Here is a 24,900-nt window from a genome sequence, read left to right as displayed (position 1 = left end):
CTGAAGATAGTAGAAGTCTGTAATGAATATTAATTATTTTTAGTATTGTTAATAATCAGCGCGAAAATGCTAAAATCAAGTAAATTAAGATCCTGGAAATGATGAGCAATATGCAAGTTCCTACATGATGAGAGGAAATTAAGGGCGTTAACTCACTTGCAGGGATTCTTAGGGGAGTTTTGGGGGGAAGGTGAGGCACATTTCAGCTTCTGAATTTGCACTGTCCGTGTGTCAGCTTCTATTGATCCCCTACCCCCTTGGTAATCCCATCACTGTGTACTAAGGGCACCAACTTGGTGGTGGCAAATACACTCCAAAGACACAATAAATGACAACTGCATTCACTAACTGACACAAAAGGGAGAAAAAGGAGCTGAAGGGTAAAAAAAAATAAAATAAAATAATGCACCTAGTCCCAAGTTATCAAAGATGTTTTCTTTCCTTCTTCACTGCTCCTTTATTTTGCAATGCTTGAAAGCTCTTTATTAAAGTTTTTCCAGTTAAAGACAAAGACTTTACTGTTTCCTTCAGTTTATTTAGGAGAGATCTTGAGGGGGTATCTGAGTCATTTTTCTGTATTCCTAATATCCAGTATGTCTGCTAGGACATTGGAGGAGCTAAACAAATGCTTATTAAGCAGGCACAAGAGAGAATGAATGAGGCATCCTTGTTTATTATTTGTGTTATTAATGGAAAGGGGACATGGATGGAGGCATGAAGAAGAAGTAAGAATGGGTGGTTGGAAGTGAGGAAAGATATAGAAAGAGTACAAGGACAAACTCTCTCAAAGTTCTAAACATCTATTATTTTATTATTATTGTTGTTGTTGTTGTTATTATTATACCCACTATCTTATTACCTCTAGATCCATCCATCCCAATTTCTTTTGAGTCCCTCGGCTACGTTCACAACTAATTCTTACAAAATAATGTCATTTAATCAAACCACTGCCATCATTATCGACATCTCAGAGCTCACCTTTCTTGGGAAGTCCTGGCATGTGCTGGCAGCGAGCTCCCAGAGGTGCCCAGCCTCATCCCCTCACGGAGCCCCTCTCCCAGAGCCTCATGCTGAAGATCTGCAGAGGCCTCAGCACCAGCCAGAGTCTTGCTTTTTCAGATGCGAACTTTTAGAGGTTTGACACAAACACAGAATGGTGGTCATGCTTGGTTATTCTTTCAGGTAACTGTTTGCTAGACCTCCCACGCAAGCAGATCCTCGGCCCCGAGGAACTCCCGGGACAGACCTACGATGCCAGCCAGCAATGCAACCTGACCTTCGGGCCCGAATACTCCGTGTGCCCAGGCATGGACGTCTGCGCCCGCCTCTGGTGCGCTGTGGTGCGCCAGGGCCAGATGGTGTGTCTGACCAAGAAGCTGCCAGCTGTGGAGGGGACGCCATGTGGGAAAGGCAGGATCTGCCTGCAGGGCAAGTGTGTGGACAAAACCAAGAAAAAATATTATTCGGTAAGTGATTTTCTTGTCACGCAATGCCTGGGACCCAAGGCCTGATGTACATTCCTGGGACATGTGTGGGGGACTGTCACCAGAAGGCATTATTTCCTAGTTCAAATATTTTTCTTGGCGGGATCTATTTACAGCTTCCTCCTCTACCCACAGGAGCCATCCTCTTACTGGAGAAAATGCAGATCTCAGGTTATGTCCTGTAGCAAATACGTATAGAGAGATTCTGTGTAACTGAGACCACAAGTCACCCCAAATCATCATGTGGAAGTTTACTTTCAAGCTCTTAGTAAAGTTATAGGCTACATTTTTTTTTTAGGAAACTTTTTTTTTCCTTCTGTTTAGGGCTCCACCTACAGCATATGGAAGTTCCCAGGCTAGGGGTGACATCGGAGCTGCAGCTGCCAGTCCTGTGCCACAGCCACAGCAACACTGGATCTGAGCCCATCTGTGACCTAAGCCACAGCTTCCAGCAATGCCTGACCCTTAACCCATCCAGCGAGGCCAGGAATCAAACCCACATCTTCACAGATACGAGTTGGGTTCTTAACCCGCTCAGCCACAAGGGGAACCCCAGGGAATACATTTATTTCAATTCAAGGAAATAGCAGCAGAGCTGACACATGGTCATCATACACACTTGGTGAGCTCCTGTGGTCATGGTTTTCCCCTCAGAGAAGTTAATCTAACTCTGGGGACTAAAGTAGTTCCACCCAGCTCCAGAGAGACACCGCCTTACTCCCTATGCACTTGGTCCAGTTTAAGGCCAGCAACTGCCACCTTCATTGTCAGGGTCCAAGCACAGACTTTGTTCCCTCTCGTTCACATTTTCAAAGTCCCTAGAAGAGTGTTGCCACATGCGCGTTACCCATGCCTTTCAAGACTTTCAAGACCAAGCCTCTCAGATACCCTGATACAGGCAGCCAGAGGAAGTTCTTCAGGAATTCCCTTGGCAAAGGAGTTTCTAGTATCTTCCTCTTGGTGTCTCTCAGCTTCCTGCTGCAGTGTTTCCAGTAGACCTGGGATGTCGTAACAGGACTCCTCACTGCCTGTGGTGTGGGTGCAGGGATTGGGTGCATGTCAGCATCTGTCCATTTCCTCCCTAGGGGATGTAGTGAAGCCAAACCCAGGTCACGTACATTTATGCCCATGGCAGAGGGTCAGTCGCAGATGGTATGTGTGATGTCAACAAAGGGATTATAGAACTTCAGGGACAGAGAGGAAGAAAAGATAAAACCTCCATCAGCTGAAGCCTGGCACCATAGCAAATCCTGTAGCATCACACTGTTCATTAAAGATGCAACATCAGGGCGGACACAGTGTGAATTGTGGTACCACGATTAGTAACAGAAATGCACAGTATCAGAAGGTCCAAAGAAACCGAGAGTCTTCAGTGTACTCAGTATTTCGGGTAAAGTGTTCAGACCCTCTAGGGCTGGCCGGAGGAGGGGCGGGAAGAAAGGTGAATTGTTGAGAATTGGAATGGCATTGCAATTCCAGAGCATTCTATAGCTGTGACTATGTTACAGTCAATGAAAATTTGTCTGTGATAATGTTACCACTGACTCATTGAATGCAGGCAACCTCCAAATGTACATTTTACATGCTTTCCTCCCTTCTGAGTTAAAATCTCTTTTATGTTCTGTTTTAGACATCAAGCCATGGCAACTGGGGGTCTTGGGGGTCCTGGGGCCAGTGTTCTCGCTCATGTGGAGGAGGAGTACAGTTTGCCTATCGCCACTGCAATAACCCGGCCCCCAGAAACAGTGGCCGCTACTGCACAGGGAAGAGAGCCATCTACCGCTCCTGCAGTGTCACGCCCTGCCCGGCTAATGGTACGCTGCTCCCCATGCCAGCCACCTTCCTGTGTCAGGTGTCATTTGTATTCCAGCAGTAATAAATAGAAGAGGCTGGAGAAATAGCCTATTAATCTTGTACTGCACAGTTCCACCAGCATGCAAATTGATAACAAATCCATGGGTGATTTTTTGTTTGTTTGTTTGTTTGTTGTTGTTTTTTAGGGCTGCCCCCCGTGGCATATAGAAGTTCCCAGGCTAGGGGTTGAATTGGAGCGACAGCTGCCGGCCTATGCCACAGCCATAACAACGTGGAATCCAAGCTGAGTCTTCAACCCACACCACAGCTCACAGCAAAGCAGGATCCTTAACCCACAGAGCGAGGCCAGGGATCAAATCCGCATCCTCATGGATACTAGTCTGGCTCGTAACCTGCTGAGCCACAGCTGGAACTCCCTGATTTTTAAATAATTATAATTACAAACAACTGAATATTCGGGAGTAGAAAAAAAGTAATGTATCTACATTACTCTGCATGTAGATAAAAATTCTTTGGTACTGGTGTGTAAAGAGACAGCAAAAAAACCCAAAAGTCAGCACTATCCCATGAAGTATTTAAGTAAGAATGTATCTAAGTTTCAGAACAGATAGAGTAATAATGGACGTGTTTGTTTTTAGGTAAATCTTTTCGTCATGAGCAGTGTGAAGCCAAAAATGGATATCAGTCGGATGCAAAAGGAGTCAAAACATTTGTGGAATGGGTTCCCAAATACGCAGGTGTCCTGCCGGCAGACGTGTGCAAACTGACCTGCAGGGCTAAGGGCACCGGCTACTATGTGGTGTTTTCACCAAAGGTAACTGCACTGACCAGAAACAGTAGGTGTCTTTGGTGGAAATTATTTGCTAGAACGGAGCCTGCACATAACAAATGTAAACAGTCATTATTTGGGGAGTGGCTAGATTTTGGAAGGTTTTATTTTCACCGCTATCATTTCTATATTTTCAAACTTTCTGCAATGAATCAAAACGATTTTGTAAACAGGACAAGTTAATGTTTTAAAAACTATTTTTAAAAAGTGGAGCTCTGTCAGGGAAGGTGAGATGTGGCCTTAACTTCAAAGGAGTATTTCCTAGGTATATTGCTAAAGGGAACTATAAGGCAAGAAAGCTTTCTATTTTCCTGTCGTTTACTGAAGAAATCCCTTTGGTGATTCCTGAAGATAGATTTTAAGATCATCACTGACTAGACTTTTAACAATCTTGCACCTTTAATATGAGTCAGTGTTCCTCTAGCTACATTATAATATATGCATGTGAAATTATCCTTTATTTTCCATAGAAGAGCATTTTCTAAATTTTTGATGTTTCATGTCGCACAATCAACATTACGCAGCAGTTTAAAATACTGTTTATCTAATTTGCAAGTAGGTGCTATATAAAAACCACACCTGTAACTCGCCTTCAGATTTTATAAGATATTATTCAAAAACAAGCTTATGTCCAAGTTATGTAACTTTTAAAATATTTTATCTTTTTATTGCAAAATAATACATTTTCATTTAAAAATATTATAGAGAAAAACAAAAATATTATCTGAAAATATAATCTAGAGAGCTATTAAGCTCTTGAAGAAATATCCTACCTTAGTTTACACACACACACACACACACACACACACACACACACACACACACACTGACATGCTCACACACATATATAAAAAGAGTTTTGGGGAGTTTCCGTCATGGCTCAGCATAAACGAATCCGACTAGGAACCATGAGGTTTCAGGTTCTGATCCCTGGCCTTGCTCACTGGGTTAAGGATCCAGCATTGCCGTGAACTGGGGTGTAGGTCACAGACACAACTCAGATCCTGCATCGCTGAGCCTGTGGCGTAGTCCGGCAGATGTATCTCCGATTAGACACCTAGCCTGGGAACCTCCATATGCCGTGGCCCTTAAAAAAAGAATGAGTTTTGTATATATACATATATAAAATATGTATGTATATACATAGGACTATATATTGTTTCATATAATCACAAGCACAACCCACTGAAAATCCATATACATACTGTTTTATAACTAGCTTATTAAATATATGCTAAATCTTTTATTGGAAAATATTCAGTCTCTTCCAGTAAGGACTTTTCTCTGAGTTCCCCAGACGTCTGTGTTTATGCTAAATTATCTCTATTTCAGCATCTCGCAATTCAACACAATAGGGAGTGCTTTCCAACTGTTAGGAGGTTGTGACTGTCCAGTATAGATTTTCCATTTTATTACTGCAGTAACAATTATGCACCCAAGAAAAATATCTTCATTCTTGAGCCTGATTGTCTTCTGCTCTTGACACAAGTTAGATAGTCCCAAGTCCCACACACTAAGTGAAAGATGGTTCCTGCCAATAAAAAGGCAAAACTATACCACAAGAACATATTCCGTATGCAGAAATGGAGCTGAGGACCTTGGTCTGCTAACACGTTTGGAATTAAGGCCAAGAGAAAAGGGCATAACCTAGATTTATCCCAGTTCTTTTTTCTTTCTGCAATGTCCTACCTATCCCCATCAAACTTAAAGTTCCCAAATTAGAATCATACATGGACTTATGGGCCAATGGGGACCTGTTATATAGCACAGGGAACTTTATCCAATATTCTGTGATCATCTATATGGGAAAAGAATCTGAAAAAAAAAATTGATGTGTGTCTATATAACTGAATCACTTTGCTATTTACAGCAGAAATGATCGAAGCACTGTAAATCCACTATACTTCAGTAAAACTTAAAAAAAAAAAAGAACTTGCTATTTTATCAAAGAAACCAGATACACAAGACCAACTATTTCCTACTGCTAATGTGTTTCTCGCTGTTCAGGTGACTGATGGAACGGAATGCAGGCCGTACAGTAATTCTGTCTGTGTCCGGGGGAAGTGCGTGCGGACAGGCTGTGATGGCATCATTGGCTCCAAGCTGCAGTATGATAAGTGTGGAGTGTGTGGAGGAGACAACTCCAGCTGCACAAAGGTCGTTGGGACCTTCAATAAAAAAAGGTAACATGAGAGAATGATGGCCCTGATAGGACCTGAACAAAGCTTTACCCTCTTGCAAAATTGATAAAGGAAGACTGGGGTCACATCTGTGGGAGGAGATCTAGCCTGGCCCTATGTACACTGGAAGAATACGAAAAGGGAAGGAGAGGAGAAGGGAAGGAGAGGATGTGAAGAAAGCTCTGGATGCCAGCTGGAAACTCTTGGCACCTCTGGAGTGTGATGGCCATGGCCATGGGGTCTAGCTTTTGCAGAGTGTGAAAAAGGAAAAGTCAATGACATTCCATTGTCACAATATCTTGCAGCTCTGTTATTCCTGAAGCATAATTCAGGAAAGGATGGCTGGTTTCCATCTTCCCACCACTTTATTTTACAAATAAATTCTTACCAGGCTGTAATTTTCCTTGAAAAAACATTTCTCATCACAAATTCTAAGTCACCTGCAGGGTTGTAGATGGCAAGCCTGTTTTCAAGGGAACTGGTTTACATCTGCTCTCTAATGAGTAATGTCTGTTTCCTGCTTCCTCTCATGGTCCTTGATGACACTCTTGCTTTAAATATGTAGGCTTAGGAGTTCCATCATGGCTCAGTGGTAACGAACCTGACTAGCATCCATGAGGACTCAGGTTCAACTGGCCTCCCTCAGTGGGTTAAGGGCCCGGTGTTGCCCTGAACTGTGGTGTAGGTTGCAGACACAGCTTGGATCCTGCATTGCTGTGGTTGTGGTATAGGCTGGGAGCTGCAGCTCCGATTCAACCCCTAGCCTGGGAACCTTCATATGCCGCTAAGCAATAAATAAATAAAGAGGTAGGTTTATAAAGTACCCATGTTTGGTCTAAAATGTTATACTATCAGCAAGGATGTCTGAGTCAGCAAGAGCCTGTTGGAGTACAGGATTTTTATTCCTCTTCACCAGAACACTCTTAGGCTGAGTTGTATTGGTCAAGTGCACCTGTATTCCTGATGTATATGCTATGCTGTCTTTCACTGGAGACCAAGTCAACAATAAGGATTTATTGAAGCAATTGCATGCCATGTTAATGTAAAAACTGGAAATGATCTTTGATATATTTTTGAAGTGTCTGGCTAGAGAATTTATTCTGAATTAACAGAATTACTAATTCTATTCAGTACCAATCCTTTTTGCTAGTGATATAATAATTAATCATCTAAATGTGTTGGGCCATCTAGGTCAATACCCCTGCAAGTCCAGTTACATCCTGTATTTTAATATTTTTCAGCGGTGCAAGAAATCATCATGACTAACCTTTTGCTTTACAAATGAGGGCACCAAGACTCTGAAAGTTTGAGTTACCCGATTTCATATGGCTGATGAATGCCAGAACAGAGGCTATAGCTTAGGTCATAGCAACAGGATACACAGGTCATTTGTAAAAAAGGTAAAAAAAAATAAACAAAAAAGTAAAGAAGGGAAAGAAATTCAGGAACCATATGAGAAAATTTTTAAAAAATATTTTTTTAAAATACTACCTTGTGTACTATATGCTATGTAGTCTTCCTCCATCAACTCATAAGCCACTTTTTATAATGCAAAATTTCGCCTTTTAAGTTCTCTGTATTTAGAACAAATATCTGCATATTTGCCATCCCATGAAAAGATGGAGAAATTCATGATCAACAAGTGGTGTGCAACAGCACTGTTTGAAAATTGACTCGACTAAAAGATTAGACTATGTGGTACAAATGACCTCTTTGACTATCCCGAATAACTTACCTTGACTTAGTGTGGTTAAGAAAAGAGAACATTAATCTTGGAGCTGGAACTTTTGCAGTTAAGTTCTGGCTCAGTAATTCCCTAGCCATGTGATCTTTGAAGAGTCACTTAACATTTTTGCTCTTAGAATCCTTGTGAGTGGAATGCAAATAATAGTAATTACCTTGCAAATTATTTTTGCTGTGAGGATCCAATGAGATAATGTATATTAAAATATTTCATTAAGTTCAAATGTCTTCCCAAATAGGGCCTTAATTTTCCTTCTTTCTTCCTACAATTTTCTTCGTGTCAGTAAAGGGCAACTCATTCCTTTTACTGCCTCAAACAAAACTTTGAAGTCATCTTTCACACCTAATTTTCTCTCACAAATCTGCAAATCCTGTTCAGTCCTACTTCCAACACATGTTGAGAATGTGGTGGCCCCTCACCACCATGAGCACTGCCACCCCCAGTCCAGATGTCATCGTCTCTAGCCTGGACCAATCCAACAGCCTTCCCCCAGTCCCCTTGCCGCTCACAGTCTCTACTTCACAAAGCAGACACAGCCATCACTTTATTACCTACGTCAGACCTTGGTGTCCCTCAGCTCATTGCCCTCCAGTGGCTTTCATTTCACCCAGAGTCAGGGTCCAAGACTGTTTGTAACCAATGGGAGGCTGCAAGATTTGGCCATTGCCCTGCTCTGAGTCCCCTTTCCTTGCTCTGCTCTAACACACTGGCTCCCAACTTTCCGAAGCTCCTCAAACACAGCAAGCTGGGCATGTACACGTTTTATTCTGCCTGGAACATTTTTTCACAAATGAATAAGCAATGCTTCCTCTAGAATTCCTTTAGATGTCTGTTAAATGTCACCCTCTGCCCCTTAGGTTGTGACTTCCCTAAATGAAGAGGAGGAACTCTCCCCCGTCCTGTTCACTCCTCCATCTCACTGTGTCTGCCCTGTTTCTTCACAGCTCTCATCAATAGATATTGTGGCATATTTTGTTTGGGGGTCCTCTCTAGAATGTCACCTCTGTGGCAGCACGGTTAGTATGTGTGGATGAATGCATTCCTTCACGGCAGCTAGTGTTCTTATACGGTAGAGATAGCCCTGAAGCAAAGAAGATTCCCTTGCCCCACAAGCCACATTTCATCCTTCATAGATAGATGAAAACAGCTGCATTTGTTCACAGTAGCCAAGGAAGCTGGTCAATGTCCAATGTTTAAATGATACCAAGCAGGGTGCAAAGAAAATGAATACAGAGTGCCAAGGGAATTCTGTTTTGTTCAAGCCCCAAGAAATTGGCAAACTAGTTTTCATCCTTCCCAGTGCCTTGGGGAGCTCAACTTGAAGACCTGTGCGGTGTTGACCATTCCCGCTGATTCTGGTGCTCATGCATGGCGACTTGGTCAAAGGAGCACAAAGTAGGAGTGGAGAAGCCTGGCGTTGCCACTAATACGCCCTGGAGTAAACACTTGCAAATACTTTAATACGGCTCCACTTTACAGGTTTTTCAGGTCAGATGGAATGTTTTCTCCTGCTTTGTTCTTATTTGATTTGATTTGATTTTACGTATAATTGATTTATAGTGTTGTGTCAACTTCTGCTTTACCACATAGTGACCCAGTCATACATATAGACATATGGATATAGATATTTAGATATACATTCTTTCTCTCATACTGTCTTCCATTATGTTCTATCTCAAGCGATTGGTTATAGTTCCCTGTTCTGTATGGTGGGACCTCATCGCTTATCCATTCTAAATGTAATATTTTGCATCTACTAACCCCAAACTCCCCATCCATCCCACTCCCTCCACCTCCCCCTTGGCAACCACAAGTCTATTCTCTATGTCTATGAGTCTGTTTCTATTTTGTAGATGGGTTCATTTGTGCCACATTTTCGATTCCACATATAAGTGATATCATATGGTATTTTTCTTTCTTTTCTTGACTTACTTCACTTAGTATGAGAATCTAGGTTCATCCATGTTTCTGTGAATGGCATTATTTTGCTCCTTTTTACAGCTGAGTAGTGTTCCTTTGTATATATGTATCACATCTTCTTAACCCATTCATCTATCTTGAAGCCATGGTAGAAACATCTCCTCTCTCGATATTAGATATTTCAAAAAAAATGTCCTGTGACAGAATCTAATCCAAAATGTATTTCAAAAATAAAGATAATGAATCAGATTGAATAGATAAGCAACATTATCACATTACATCTTCTCTCTAACACAGTAGGAAGCTCTGACACCTGTCTGGTTGTCACTGTTGATCAGATGCCCAATAGAAAGAGGCCCTCCCTGGAGATAAGCCTTCTCTCCAATTCAGAGAAAATGCTTGAGCAGGGGAAATACACTTGGATTTTCTGTATATGAATCAGTTACCCCCTAACTTCTAAACTCAAATAAGAATTTGAAAGCAGATAATTAAACTTCACACACATCAGTCAAACTGAACAAGCAAGGGATTTGTTTCTAGTTATATAAGTAGGAAAGTAAAACCTATGGGAATCTTACTATGATATTACTTATACAGGCAAAGATTTTGCCCAAAGACGACTCTTTATCACTGGTATAGTCCCTGGGTGCTTAATCAACATTTCCATCCTAGTGATTTCTGCAAGTTTATGGGTATCAGAGATATTTATAAGCCTGCCTATATTCTTGAGCAGATAGATGGTGGATCACTAGAAATCTACCTCATTTGTTGCTCATGTAATGTCTCACTCAGTCAGTCCTAACGCTTGGCAGACCCTAAGCACTTGGAGAAATTTGCTAAGTCATTAAAGATGTATTTTTTTCAGGAGTTCCCGTCATGGCTCAGTGGTTAACGAATCCGACTAGGAACCATGAGGTTGCAGGTTCAATCCCTGGCCTTGCTCAGTGGGTTAAGGATCCGGCGTTGCTGTGAGCTGTGGTGTAGGCTGCAGACGCGGCTTGGATCCCGCGTTGCTGTGGCTCTGGTGTAGGCCAGCAGCTACAGCTCCAATTCCACCCCTAGCCTGGGAACCTCCATATACTGTGGGTTCGGCCCTAGAAAAGACAAAAAAAAAAAAATTATTTTTTTCTCTTTTGATGAAATTAGTAAGCTCTGGTTATCCAGTTTAATTTTATGTTTCATTGTCTGCCCCGCCCCAGGAAATCCAGAGTTTTAGTAGAAATGGAATCAGAGCCTCTTCTGTGTCTCTAGTCCAACAAATAATGAAATCCACGGTTTCCCAACTAGTCTGCACATTAAAACAATGGGAGGAACTCAAAGCAGAGATGCCTATGACCCATCTGGAAGATGCAGCTTTATCTGCCCTGGCTTTGGAATTTTTAAAAGATCCCCACGTGCAAACAATGTTGAGAATTTAAATTTGTAGGCTTTGGAATTTTTAAAAGATCCCCACATGCAAACAATGTTGAGGCTTTGGAATTTTTGAAAGATTTAAATTTGTAGGCTTTGGAATTTTTAAAAGATCCCCACATGCAAACAACGTTGAGAATTATTAATTTAAAGAATTCTGTGAGAGTAATTGAGGTTAGATTACTGTTGGTTTGTGTTTATGTGTATCCCATTTTATGCCAGAAAGAACATTGAGTAGCTTTGTAAAGATGGTACAATTAGATAAGAATGTGTGATTTTTGTGTAAATCTTTAAAGGTGGTATAAATTTTTAAAACAAAGGCAGGTTGCTAACACCCTAATTTTAAACATCATAATAAAAATTTATAGACTATGATAGTCTAACTGTAATTTTATTTTGTTAAAAAAAAAAATCAAGTTTTGGAAGTATCTGCTATGGCACAGTGGGTTAATGATCCAGGTTGTCTCTGTGGAGGTGCTGGTTTGATTCCCCAGCCCCCGTTACCGTGGGTTCAAAATCCAGGGTTGCTGCAGCTGTGGCCTTTGTCACAGCTCCTCTGCTCAGATGGGATTGGATCCCTGTCCCAGGAACTTCCATATGCCACAGGAGTCCAAAAAAGGGAAAAAAGAAAATTAATTTTTGAAGCCCTGATTTTTTTATTTTTTTTATGGACACGCTCACGGCATATGGAAGTTCCCAGGTGAGGGGTCCAGTCGGAGCTACACACAGCTGCAGCCCATGCCACAGCCACAGCAACATCAGATCCCAGCCGCCTCTGCGATCTACACCACAGCTCAGGGCAATGCCAGATCCTTAACGCAGTGAGCGAGGCCAGGGATTGAACTGCAACCTCATGGTTCCTAATAGGATTCATTTCCGCTGCGCCATGAGGGGAACTCCATGAAGCCAATTTTAAACTCATCTTTTAATACATTAAAACTTTGTTGTAAGGTGAGACTTGTAGAAAATTTTTGTTTGTTTATTCATTTGTTAAGTGTGCTTATTTTTCCTTCCTCCCCTTTCTCTCTCTCTCCTGCGTGCATTCCTGCTTCCAGTAAGGGTTACACTGACGTTGTAAGGATCCCTGAGGGGGCAACTCACATAAAAGTCCGACAGTTCAAAGCCAAAGACCAGACTAGGTTCACTGCCTACTTAGCCCTGAAGAAGAAAAATGGTGAGTACCTTATCAATGGAAAGTACATGATCTCCACTTCGGAAACCATCATTGACCTCAATGGAACAGTCATGAACTACAGTGGTTGGAGCCACAGGGATGACTTCTTGCATGGGATGGGCTACGCGGCCACGAAGGAAATTCTGATTGTGCAGATTCTTGCAACAGACCCAACTAAAGCATTAGATGTCCGTTACAGTTTTTTCGTTCCCAAGAAGTCCACTCCAAAAGTAAACTCGGTCACCAGCCAGGGCAGCAATAAAGTGGGATCGCACACTGCAGAGGTGCAGTGGGTGACTGGCCCTTGGCTCGCCTGTTCTAGAACCTGTGACACGGGCTGGCACACCAGGACGGTGCAGTGCCAGGATGGAAACCGGAAGTTAGCGAAGGGATGTCTTCTCTCTCAGAGACCTTCCGCATTTAAGCAATGCTTGCTAAAGAAATGTTAGCCTGTGTGGTTGTGACCTTCTGCAGAGGTAACTGGATGGTTCATCACTGATGGAGTCATGGCGATCAAGAGGTCAACTTCAAGCACACACATGTCACACTTCAGTGTCATTATCAACGGGAATCCGATGATGGGCAGAATCTGCCCTCAGCAACCAAATGAAGATGTGCGACCTTGGAATACAGAAAAACTTGGGCGTTAGTGAACACCCCTGGGTCTACAAGAGTGTTGCAACACTGATGAATGTAGAATCAGGGGACATCTGAAGATGGCAGAGCAGTCTTCCCCTTGTCACCTACCTCTTATAGAATGTCTTCAAAGGCATCGTAATCATTTTCATGCATATGACACAGTAGTTTATTTTTACTGTTTGTAAATACATTCTTCCTTGGTATGTCACTTTATATCACTCGATTCTATTAAATATATATATATATATATTTCTATAAAAAAGTGTTTGACCAAAGTAGGTCTGCAGCTATTTCAACTCCTTCTAGTTTCCAGAAAGAGCTGTGGATGTTTTACTGGAAATTAAGAACTTGCTGCTGTTTTAAAAAGATTTAGTATACATTCAGACTACAGGAGATCACATTTTCGTCAAAAACCCTTTTGACAGCAAGCATCTTCTGAGAAATTCTGAAAAGGAAAAGGATCTCAGTGTATTTAGTCATTTAACTATATGCAGGGGTCCATGTATTTAAACATTTGACTGCCTGTATTTTTTCAGGCAGCCAAACAAATCAATGCATAATTAGGAGATAGAAGTAGTGTTTGTGTGTGTGTATGTTATTAGTATTCAAGAGTATAAAAATTCGTTTCCTTCCACCGGAATTTAAAAGGAAAAAAGAAACATGCTTTACCATATTTTCAAGTTATATTTTCATAGCTGCTTTCTCTTTCCATGGCTCCCATCTGATATCTCACAGCCTGTAATGTGCATACAGAACACACAGCAGAGAGTTTTCTACCACCTTCAACACTGGTATACCTCTTACCAGCAAGCCTTTAACACATACTTTGTTTTCGCTTGTTTGTTTGTTGTGTTCAGGGGTTCCATAGGACCTACAGTGTTTTGTACTTCTTGTTGACTTAGTTTAAAGATCACTTGGAGTTAGCCACATCTAAAAGTGGTTATCATTAACGTGGCTAGTGCAGGAAAAAAAAAAAAAAAAAGGTTGGTAGTAATAAGACTGTTTCCACACCATAGGCAATAATTCCTTGCATTTTTTTTTAAATCAGAGTATACTGATACTGTACTTAAGATTTTTCACAATTAGAATGCATGTGGTTGTACCAGTAAGTGTTTGGGTGAAGAAATGTGATGATTTTTGCAAAGTTTGCTTTTATTTCTGTAGCCTGTCTAGGTAAGTGGTGAGTTTGAATAGTTATCTGCGCAAAAATCTCATAGACAGTAAACTGAATCCCTCTACCCCTTAGTTCAGAAAATCTAAGATGTTTCATTTCACTGGTATTTCTTTTTCTTTGTGAAATATCACAAAGTTATTTGTTTTTATAAAATTTTATAATAACCATACCAAATGTGCCTATTTTTAAAGATTTGCATATAAGGATATTAAGGAACTATTATTGTTTGAGTTTCCTTAAGCTCATGAGAGTTTATTTTTATTATTAGATATTTTTAATATAAAAGGATTATGTAATTGATCTTGTGGTATAGCACATTCATTTCAGTAGACCAAGGGAATGGATGTCTCACTGTTTTAAGTATTTTCTTAAGGAATAATTTGGTAAAACAAATAATTGTTTTACAAAACTATCCATTTTCCTTTGAATTTTCATAGGCTGACTTTGCTTTAGATGTGGTCCTTTTTTCCTTAATAAATTACCAGTTAGAGAAAGGAGGCCTATACAAGACTGGTAACCTCCATTTGATGGAGGTCACTGGATATCAGGGACAGAGAGCAAAGCTATTCATACCTGTCAGAAAAAAAAATAATAATAATAAAAATCACATCAACCATTTGACCATGCAGAGAGAATTAATAGAAAGGTCAAGTTTACTTTTCCCAATATATAAAATAACTTGAATCAAGTAATTTTAACTATGACACTTTTTTTTTAATCTTTTGTGGTTATATTGACAGCAACATTAAAAAATAATTGAAAAGCAAAGATGATTGTTTTCTACTCTGCTTCTCCATATTGTATTCACAGATTTTTAATATGATTTATCAATGATGCATTTTTCCCCAAATAATGAAGTTTTACACTTCTCATGAGAACAATCTTAGAGAGCTTAAAACTAATAAACCACTATTCCATGTTTTGAAGGAGTTTTTTTGTTTTTTCGTTTTTTGTTGTTTGGTTTTGGGTTTTTTGTACGGATATCGACAGAGTGACAAAGGAATGTTTGTCTAAATTCCTGAGAAAATATATAGACTGGAAACTGAAATTCAGAGAAATGGAGTGTTTGGTAGACATAGAGAATGATGAGCAAAGGAAAAATCCTCTATAAAATCCTCTATAATGCAAAATAATTTAGTCCAGTTTCAAGCTGGATATGCCTTTTACTTTCCATAGTTACATCTTGAAAGAAGAACCTAGGGTTCAGGATCCTAGGGACTATGTCCTCAAAAAAAAAAGTTTGAAATGCTCAGGTTAGAAAGAATCTAATCTAATTCACAAAACTAAATACTCCAGGTTAAGTTTCATTAGCTACAAAGGGAGCTGGAAAAAAATAGCATGTATTTCTTTTAGAATAGAAAATGTCAATTGAAGTCCCCCCCTTGTTATTAAGTTCAAGGACATTGTTTTAGTTTATTCAACGAATTCAACTTCCTCTGCCTTCCTGTGGAAACAGTTTTAGTGCATTGAGAATGAAGGGATTAATCACAAGCAAACAAAAAAGTTGCAGCACTGAAAAAAAAAAGTAATTTATTGTTTTTGCAACTGGTATGTGAAAATTTGTGTGATAAATTTATTTATTCTTATTTAACAAAACTATGTGCAAATTCTTCTATATTTAAAGTGTTTTGCTGTTGTCCTACTTTTTAATTTATGCTTCATGTTTGTGTATAAAGTACACTTTGTGAGTTTACATAATATACGGCACTGGTTGCTTTTGTATTTTTTTTTTTTTACAGAAAGCTTTCTGTGTGAAACGTGTATATGTTTCTCGTGTACTCTTATTCTGATACTCTCATTTTCCTTTCTAAGGAAATTTTAAACTTAATCTTTCATGACTAGTAGTATTCATTACTTGTCGTTACGTTAATAGGTCTTTTGGGTTCCAATGAATACTAATTTTTCCAAGTCACAGATAAGAGCACTTATTCAAGCAACTAAGGTCTTAAGTTTTACATTAGGGTACATAGATAGCCTGGAAGCTTCCCACAGAAGCTAAGACACAGTTCAGCACCAGGTCCATGATTTTCATTGATAAACTTGGGCAAGGAACTGTTGACCTATCACAGCCTCTAAGTGATATCAACAATACTAAAACCAAATACTGTCTTTTGCTGCTTTAGAAACCTTCCTTAAAATTAACATGAGTTAATCTCTAGTATCTTTAAGATTTGATAGATGAGAGTGAACAAATTGGATTTAAATGATTCAAATGCTAGTAATCATAACAGTTTCTATATGTCTGGGATCTCTGTTGATACAGTGTGACTTTTTACTACTACAAATTAATCTCCTGAAGGGAGAAGCAAGAACACCTCTGATCATACCAGCTTGCCCCTGACTGATTTTACAGTCTAGTCCCAGTGAAAAGGGAAAGCATCTCTGGATACACAACTGAGCAGATCAATCTCTGGTCCTGATATTTCTCCCTTTGACCCCTTCCTTATTAACAAGGTCATCGCAACAGTTCATGTGAGAACAGCAACCTTATTCAAAGCTCAGGACCTGTACTATAACTTTGAGTTCACTGTTTGTGAAATAAGATTGGATTTAATAATGGCTGGATTTTGTTAATAGTTTATGGCAGAGTGTGAAATCTCATTGGCATGATTGGTGACTGTTACTAATCTATTTATAGTTAAACTTGAGGCTATAAAAATAACAACGTTTCAAAGCGACAAAATAAATGAAAAACTTGAGGTCACACAAAGCTATCATAGAACCGAGGGCAGGGTCAGGGGGATCTATCATTTAGACTCAGAGCAAAAGAAATTGTATGTTTTCTCAACTATTTTTTCATTTGCCAACAATTTGCAGGTTTAGATTGTCAAACAGGTAGATCAACTTAGCTCACTAGCCCACTGAAAAGTGTAGTCTTTCTAATGGCTCCCTGGTAGCATGAACAAAAATGACTTCTCAAGTTATATCATATGGAACACATCAGTCAACACTGCATAACTGAGTGTCCTATTCAATTAAGGTATGAGAATATATTGAAACACCAACCCATGCATTTGTGAGCCAGAAAATGGGAATATATGTAGTGTTCAGAAAAGCATTCAATCTGGCAAATATCTTACCGGTGCCATGATATCTTAATTCTCAAGGCAAATTTTGTAGAACAAATAAAGGAATGTGTTGTTAGAAAACCTCGGTTTTAAAAGGGAAAGGGACTGAAACATATATTCATTAACTCTGTTCATTGCACCCTCTTACTATCTTAGCTCTAAGAATAAGTGTGCTGTCTGTGGTCCTCATCTCATAGCTCCAGCTGGTCCTTGTGCACTGCCATAGGTCAAATGAAAAAATAAAGGCCCATCATCCTAGAAGTCACTGCCACATCAGAGTGACCCAAGTCTAACACTGTGAGGAAAACTGTGATTTATAAATAAAACAGGGCATTCTTTTTTTTTTTTTTTTTAAATCTTCCTTTGGAACATCTAGTGAACAATTGTAATCTTTATCAAGGTGCTAACATCTTCAGTGACCAACTGTCAAATGTGGTATTTCTGAGTTACTCTTTTATTCTACAAGGTTTTTCAATTTTCAAGAAAGAATTCTAAGCATTTTGTCAAGGCTGGGGCACCACCTGATACTCCAGATTTGGAAAGTGGTATCGCATGGTCATTTGGATCGGCAGTGTTTAATGACATAAGCTACACATACATCAAGGATGTTTAAGGTGACATCAAACTTAATGAGCATCAGGTTAGCGTAGCAGATTTTTAGATGAGTCTTGTTCCATCACCTACTAAGCCATCAGCATTCTTTTCAAACAAACTTGTTTGTTTCTTATACACAAAGGAACTTTTGTGTATGTTTGGCCTGATGCTGTTTAAGCTTTGCAATATTTTATGTCCACAGTAAACACTTGGCTACTTACCTCTCTTTCTGTAGCAATTCTCAACATATTAGAAACACTTTATCCCATACTGAGTATATCTAGGATAGGATTGTGTACTGTGTGTGACTTTTTGAAATTAGACTTTGGGTTAAAAAATATATATTGTCTCTGGATGGTATTTCTGCATCACACACTCCAGCATGACATAAATGTAGGACTTGACAAATAATGCTAACATTTTATGCATTACGATGCATTAATCAGAGGAAATCCTGCATATGCTTTGTAAATAGTCTGCAGATCACTAAACAGCTTGCAGAAATATGTTCAATTTGATATAGGCAGTGGCAAGAATATTTGATTTCTCTCTCAGAGTCTGTTAGTCAAGTCAGGTAATAAGCCTAAATAGGTAGAACTGAGATTTTTGAATGTTGAAAGATGTTTTCAAGGTAGTGTAAAATACTGAAGATCTACATGCTCTATACAAGCAGGAAAATGTAAGCTGCTTCTTACCCTCAATTTTCCAGAAGTGATGGAGTTTTTCAGTAAATATAATGCTGTTGGAAAAACCAAAAATGTCTTGGAAAACTAAGACAGGTCTTGTTTAAAATGTCTCTTCAGCTTTGGGAAATTTCAAACGTGAATGGACTATTGAAAGCATTACTGTGTCTTGTAGCCTGCATTCCACAACAGCTCTATTATTCAGGTAAACCACTTGAACTGAAACGTTTGGGATCTATACTGTACTATTTTTCATTAAGGAACAATATCCTATTTTGTAAAGCATTTCCCTATGTGTGACTTTAAACTGTAAAATGAAACATTGGCTTTGTGGTTTCAGTGGGCATAATAAATGTAAACTGTAAACTAGGTTAAAGTATGTATTGTATATACTATGTTTGAGAGTTGGAAACTCTTGCCACTTATTTTTTCTCATAACAGCAAATAGGAGAAGCCAGGTCTTAGAGAAGCCCTGGGTTCTCTATAACTTCTCCTATCTCTCATCCACTTTGGCACAATTAATAATATAATCTTAAAGTACTGTGGAACTATTCCTTCAAGTTCTTACCAGACTGTCACCCCCTAAAGTCTGTCTACTGTCAAACTTCTGGTGTTAAATTAGAAGGAGAGTTCCCTGGTAGCCTAGCATCTAAGGATCTGGCATTGTCATTGCTGTGGCTTGGGTCACTGTTGTGGCATGGGTTCAATCCCTGCCTCAGGAACTTCTGCATGCTGTGGGCATGGCCTAAAATAAAATAAAATAGAAAACAAAACAAAACAAAATGAGGTAGAAGCAGCAAGCAACATAATCTATCTGCTTCATCCTTATTTTCTTGAGATGGGCTTATTCTAAATGTAAAATTAGAGAGCTGAGATAATAATGCATGGAAATTCAAAAAGGATTGACATTTACTAGCCAAAGCTTATTTAATTGCTAAGAAATTTATGGTATTAAGATTCCTAAGGACATGAATTCTTTCTACATCTCAAATCATTGCTGCTTAATATACATAACAAACATTGAATTTCTCTCTCATATAAAACAATATCTCAGAATCGTACCCAAAAATGTTCTTCTTTGGTCAGCATATACTCTTGAAAGAAATAATTTAAAATACTTAAATGTTTAAAAGCATGGTATATCCTAATTTGGCTAAGCTTCATTGAACATTTCTCTGGGTCACCAACTTTCTTTAAGGTGTTTCTTTCCATGACCCTTATGAGATCAGTCTTAAGATTCAAGGATTGCAGGTGATTCTCACATCAGAATAACGGTTGATGGTCATCTAGCTGTCACCAAGTGCCAAGGATTATAACCACTTTAGATATTTATCATCAATTATTGGCTTCTTAAAGCACTAGGCATCTTAAATCTGTTTGGACTCTGAGTCTGAGGGAGGGATTGTAGGGGGGATGGAGGAATATGTGAGACTGGGGAAAAGAAAGGACATTCTAGATGCACTAATATGTGGGCCCTTGAGTAAAAGCAAGAGCAGTCTTAAAATCCCAATTAAGGAAGTTTTGTTGCAGAGCAACACATTAAGAATCTGAGTTGCCGCAACTGTGACACAGGCTGCAACTGTGGCGCAGGTTCAATCCCTGACCCGGGAGCTTCTGCATGCCATAGCCTCGTACCCACCCCACCCCCAAAAAATTCCAGTTAAAATGGCATGGAGAATTGGGCAAGCAATGAGAGTGGAGACAAGAGCTGAGTATGTACAAAGGACTGTTGTTTAAAGAGAGAGAATTTGATTTAGGAAACTAGTACATGGCCAGAAGCATTTAAAAAAAAAAATGGTATTTAATCTTACAAACTCCCCCACAGTTAATAATGAGCTTGTTCAGGTTAAGGTCAAAAGCGGAAAAATGGTCCTGGGGGTGATTTTTAGATTAGAATAGAATGAACAAAGAAGATGGTATGAAATGAAACTATGGACATATGAAAAGACCAAGCCATCTTTAATTCCTAGATTCTGTGGGGTCTTTCTTGATATATTAGTGTTTCATCTGTTCCAGTTAAACTCGTATTTTCCCATAGAATGAAAGGTTATATGTCTTACTGTAGACACAAGCAAAGAGCATAGTCCCATTTTTCCCAAATTTCCTCCTTATTCATCTCAAAGGTGAAGAGAATCGAATTTCTAAATGTTTCACCACTTGGGGCAGTTCCCAGGGATGGAGAAAGACAAGAAGCAGTCCCAGAATCTCACTCTAACTTGAGTTCATAAACTTTGCTGTAAACATTTTTGTTATGTCTAGATATCCATACAGCTTTGCCTCCCTACTTTAGCTTCCTTCAGGGTTTGCCATGAATTGGAGTTATAGACATTTTGTGGCAGTTATTTATTAATAAAAGCATCTAGATCTTGGAAAGTAGGCAAGTACCTTTCTTAATTGCTTATGAGTAGACTCATCCCCAAAACAGGAGGTCTACTAGTTTTTGTTTGGTTGTTTGCCTTTTAGGGCTGCACCCACAGCATATTGAAGTTCCCAGGATAAGGGTCGAATAAGAACTACAGCAGCCACCTACACCACAGCCATAGCAACGAGAGATCCAAGCCACATCTTCGACCTACACCGAAGCTCACAGCAGTGCCAGATCCCAGACCCACTGAGTGGGGCCAAGGATCGATCCTGCATCCTCACCGAAAAGAGACAAATTCATTGCTGCTGCACCACAAGAGGAACACCCTATACTAGTTTTAAGTGTAGAGTGTCGGGGGAAAAATGATGTGTTGGGGACAAAAACCTGTTCATCTTCTAAATAAGTCTGTTACCTACTGGATATTATAAAGAATTTATCCAGATTATTTCTTCAATCTTGGAGCTTTTTTACTATCTTTGCCTATTCAAAGATGCTTTCTCTCGTCCTTGGACCTTAGGTATGTTGTTTCAGGCAGTTTGAATATGTGGGTTCATTTAGAACTGGACAGGATCAGACAAGCTCTAAGGATCATACAAAAGACACAAGAGCCAATATAGGTGGAAGCCTGAAGAAGTGCCTGGAGCTGTGACCACTGTGGGTGTGTCAGACAGAATATTAGGGTATAGGAACAAGCAATTGATGTCCCTTCCTTTGAGGTGATGCTGAGAATAGCCACTCCTTAGCTCCTCCACTGCAATCACTGACATTTTCCACCCTGAACAATAGCAAACGCCTCCTGATGGTGTTTCCTGCTCCCTTCAGCCATGGAAAACCACAAGCTGATCATTTAACTCCTTGGCTGAAAATTCTCCAACTCCTTTCTATTTTATTCAAAGTAAAAAACAATATTCTTTCAAAGCCCCCATGGGTCCTACCTCCCTCTCTCTGTTTCCTCTCTCTCTCTCCCTGGTCTAGCTTTACCTCCCTGTTGATTCTCACAGTACCAATCAGGAACCCTGTCCAGAACTCTTTGCCTAGAATATTCTTCCCCAGATATACATGTGCTTCTCTCCCTTCAAGTCTCTGTTTAAATGTTATCCCTGACTACTCTAAATCAACAAGAACCAATTTCCTTCATTTTTCTTCATGGCACTTAGCAACATTTGAAATGTCATTATGTACTCATTTGTATATGTCTGATATCTATCGATTGATCAATACAAATGTACTTTAAGAGCAGAGTCTTTGTTTTGTTTTTTTTTTTCACTTCCATATCACCAGCTTTTCAGGAGGTACCTGGCATGTAGTTAGCTGAATGAATAAAGGAAGGAAGAAAGGAAGGAAAGAATAAATAGATGACAATCCAGGAAGATAATCATCATTAAAGGGGTTCAAGAAATAGTCAAATGTATCTTACTTAGCATGTGGGGAAAAAAAAAAAACAACACTAAAATGAAAATATTTCAAACAAGTTATTTAGACAGAAGGCAAGTAGGGGAGGGTAGGCTAGGAAAGTAGTGGAATCAGGGTGGAGGGGTGGTAGCAAGAAATCAGCTCCTGGGTTCCAAGACAGATCTTTCATTCCTAGGATGACATGTTGTAAATGACAGAATTTTAAAGATGTCCCCTCTAATTCCCCCCTTTGATTATTCAATCAAACACTAATCCAGGTACTGCTGTAAAAGTATTCTGCGGATGGAATTAAGGTTACTAACCCACATAACTTAAAATAGGAAGATTATCCTGGATTAACCTGAGGGCTCAAAGTAATCACATAAACTCTTCAAAGCAGAAGGGGAAGTCAGAGAAATCCCAAGCTTGAGAGGGATTCCATGCACCACTGCTGACTTTGAAGATGGAGAAGAGGACCAAGAGCCAAGGAACGTAGACATTGTTCAGAAGCTCAGGACACCCCCGACTGCTATCCAGCAAGGAAACAGGGACTTGGGTTTCTAACATTGCAAGACATCGGATCCTGGCAACAACATAAAAGAGCTTGGAATTGCAGTCATCTTCAGAGCCTCCAGAAAGGGGTACAGCCTCATTGGTTCCAACCTGGTTATACCCAGGGCAGAACCCAGCTAAGTCATGCTGAGCCTAGCCATCCACAGAACTGAGAGCTAATAATTTGGTGTTGTTTTAAGCTGCTAAATGTATGGCACTTTGACATGACACTTCTAGAAAATGAAAACAAGGAAGGATCCCAATCTAGAATGGAGTTTTAGAAAGCCTATCAGTCTAGCCCCTTAATCAGAATAAACAAGGTTACACTATAGGAAAGGTAAACACAAGAAAAACTCAGAATCAGACTTACGCAAACAGGCACAAAAGCTTGAATCAGACCCTTGTCTAAATGAACTTTGATGTGGAGTCACTCGAGCTGTTGGGCAAGAGGTCCATGTATACATACACCCTGACTTAAGGACAGGATTAGTTAAAAGCTTGATGTGGAGGGAGAAGCTGTAGCCACAGTGATAAGAACAAGCAAAAACAGGTTGGTAAAGAAACCAAGCAGGGCCTTGTGGGGTTCCTGGGCTCACAAGCTTTTCTGTGTCCCCCATTTCTTTTTTGGGGGGAATGAGCTTCGGTCTCTGTAACATTCCCTGAATTCCAAAAAAACAGGTTCAGAAGGTTGCTAACCAGGGAAGGGAGGGGATGCAGAGACCTGGAGGAATAGTCAAGAGACAACAGTGCAGCCTTGAGGCAAGGTCCTTTTTCTTCCTCAAGGAATATGCATAATAATAACTTTGAGATCTTCCACAGAACTGAAACCCCCAACAAATGGAAGATGTTGATGAAGCATTATTCATTCCAAAAGAAGGATCCTCAGAACCAGTCTTGGGACCACCTCAACACCAGCTTTGAAAAAACAATGCAAGCTCTCTTCTACTCTGACCCTTACCAATGACCCTATTTTTTCACTCCCAAACTATAAAAGCACCTCCCAATCTCTCCCAAAGCGGGGGCGGGGGGGGGGAGGGGTGCTTTAAGGCATAGGCCTGTGGTGGCACCCCCTTTGCCTGACAAAGCAATAAAACTATCTTTTTCTCCTTCTCCCAAAACTCTGTCTCTGCATTTCCATTCGGCACCACTGGCAAGAGGCAGAATTCCAGCCACATTAGCAGGGGCAAAGTGGATAAGAGTTCATAGACGGAAAGATCTATTGCCTGGAACAGTGTTTTACAAGATGTAGCTATGAAATCTTGTGTTGGCAATAAAGATTTTGACCAAATAAATTAAAATGTTAATAAGGATGTTCTGATTATACATTACTATTAACAAGCCATCCAAATTCTTGTGGTTGAAGCCTACAGGTTATCAAACCCCATGATCTTGTGAGTCAGGGCTCACTTGGGAAATATATCTGCTTCACACATCAACTGGGTGATTTCATGAGATTCATCTGGTAGCTGTGATAGGGATGGAGTAGGCACAGGTAGTTTTACAAGTCCCAGTAAAAGACCATAGATAAAGTGGGAAACTTAGGGGACACTGGGAGATCACAGTAAGTTAATAATGGCTCAAGAAAGCCATCAGAACAAGGCAGGCTTGCTTGACTAGTGGAGGCATGAGAAATGCCTCGGGTCATTGGGTGGGGATGGGATGAGGCCTGCATACAGATTCAGACCAAGGGCAGGAGTTTGAGGACCCCCCTTCTGCTGATTTGAATACACACCTTATGGATACCAAAGAGGGCTGCTACTCCTAGAAAGGAAGAGGCAGTCTTTTCAGACCCCCCCATTCCCTTTGGATAATAAAACTGTAGCCCACTGGATCCTTGGGGCAGAGCCTCCTCGTCCGCCCGCTTGCATCTCTCGCAA

At 40.0% G+C, this 24,900-nt stretch overlaps 1 protein-coding gene across 3 annotated transcripts in view; it reads left to right on the top strand.

Moving 5' to 3' along the window:
• ADAMTS5 (ADAM metallopeptidase with thrombospondin type 1 motif 5) overlaps positions 1-24,018 on the top strand; it is a 60,092-nt gene extending 36,074 nt beyond the window's left edge. For 2 of the 3 annotated variants that reach the window (XM_021070865.1, XM_021070864.1), the window contains 5 exons: positions 1,183-1,466; positions 3,115-3,298; positions 3,938-4,113; positions 6,136-6,311; positions 12,438-19,084. In XM_021070865.1, the coding sequence (XP_020926524.1) occupies positions 1,183-1,466; positions 3,115-3,298; positions 3,938-4,113; positions 6,136-6,311; positions 12,438-13,005 (1,388 nt within the window). In that variant the 3' untranslated portion in view covers positions 13,006-19,084. Of the gene's footprint in view, positions 1-1,182; positions 1,467-3,114; positions 3,299-3,937; positions 4,114-6,135; positions 6,312-12,437; positions 19,085-23,842 lie in introns of those variants that run through there. The other variant, XM_021070866.1, reaches the window with a different exon arrangement.

Source organism: Sus scrofa, chromosome 13 (assembly GCF_000003025.6).
Source record: "Sus scrofa isolate TJ Tabasco breed Duroc chromosome 13, Sscrofa11.1, whole genome shotgun sequence".
NCBI lineage: Eukaryota > Metazoa > Chordata > Mammalia > Artiodactyla > Suidae > Sus > Sus scrofa.
Note: the sequence above shows the minus strand (reverse complement) of the source record. Positions and strands in the feature narration are given on the sequence as shown.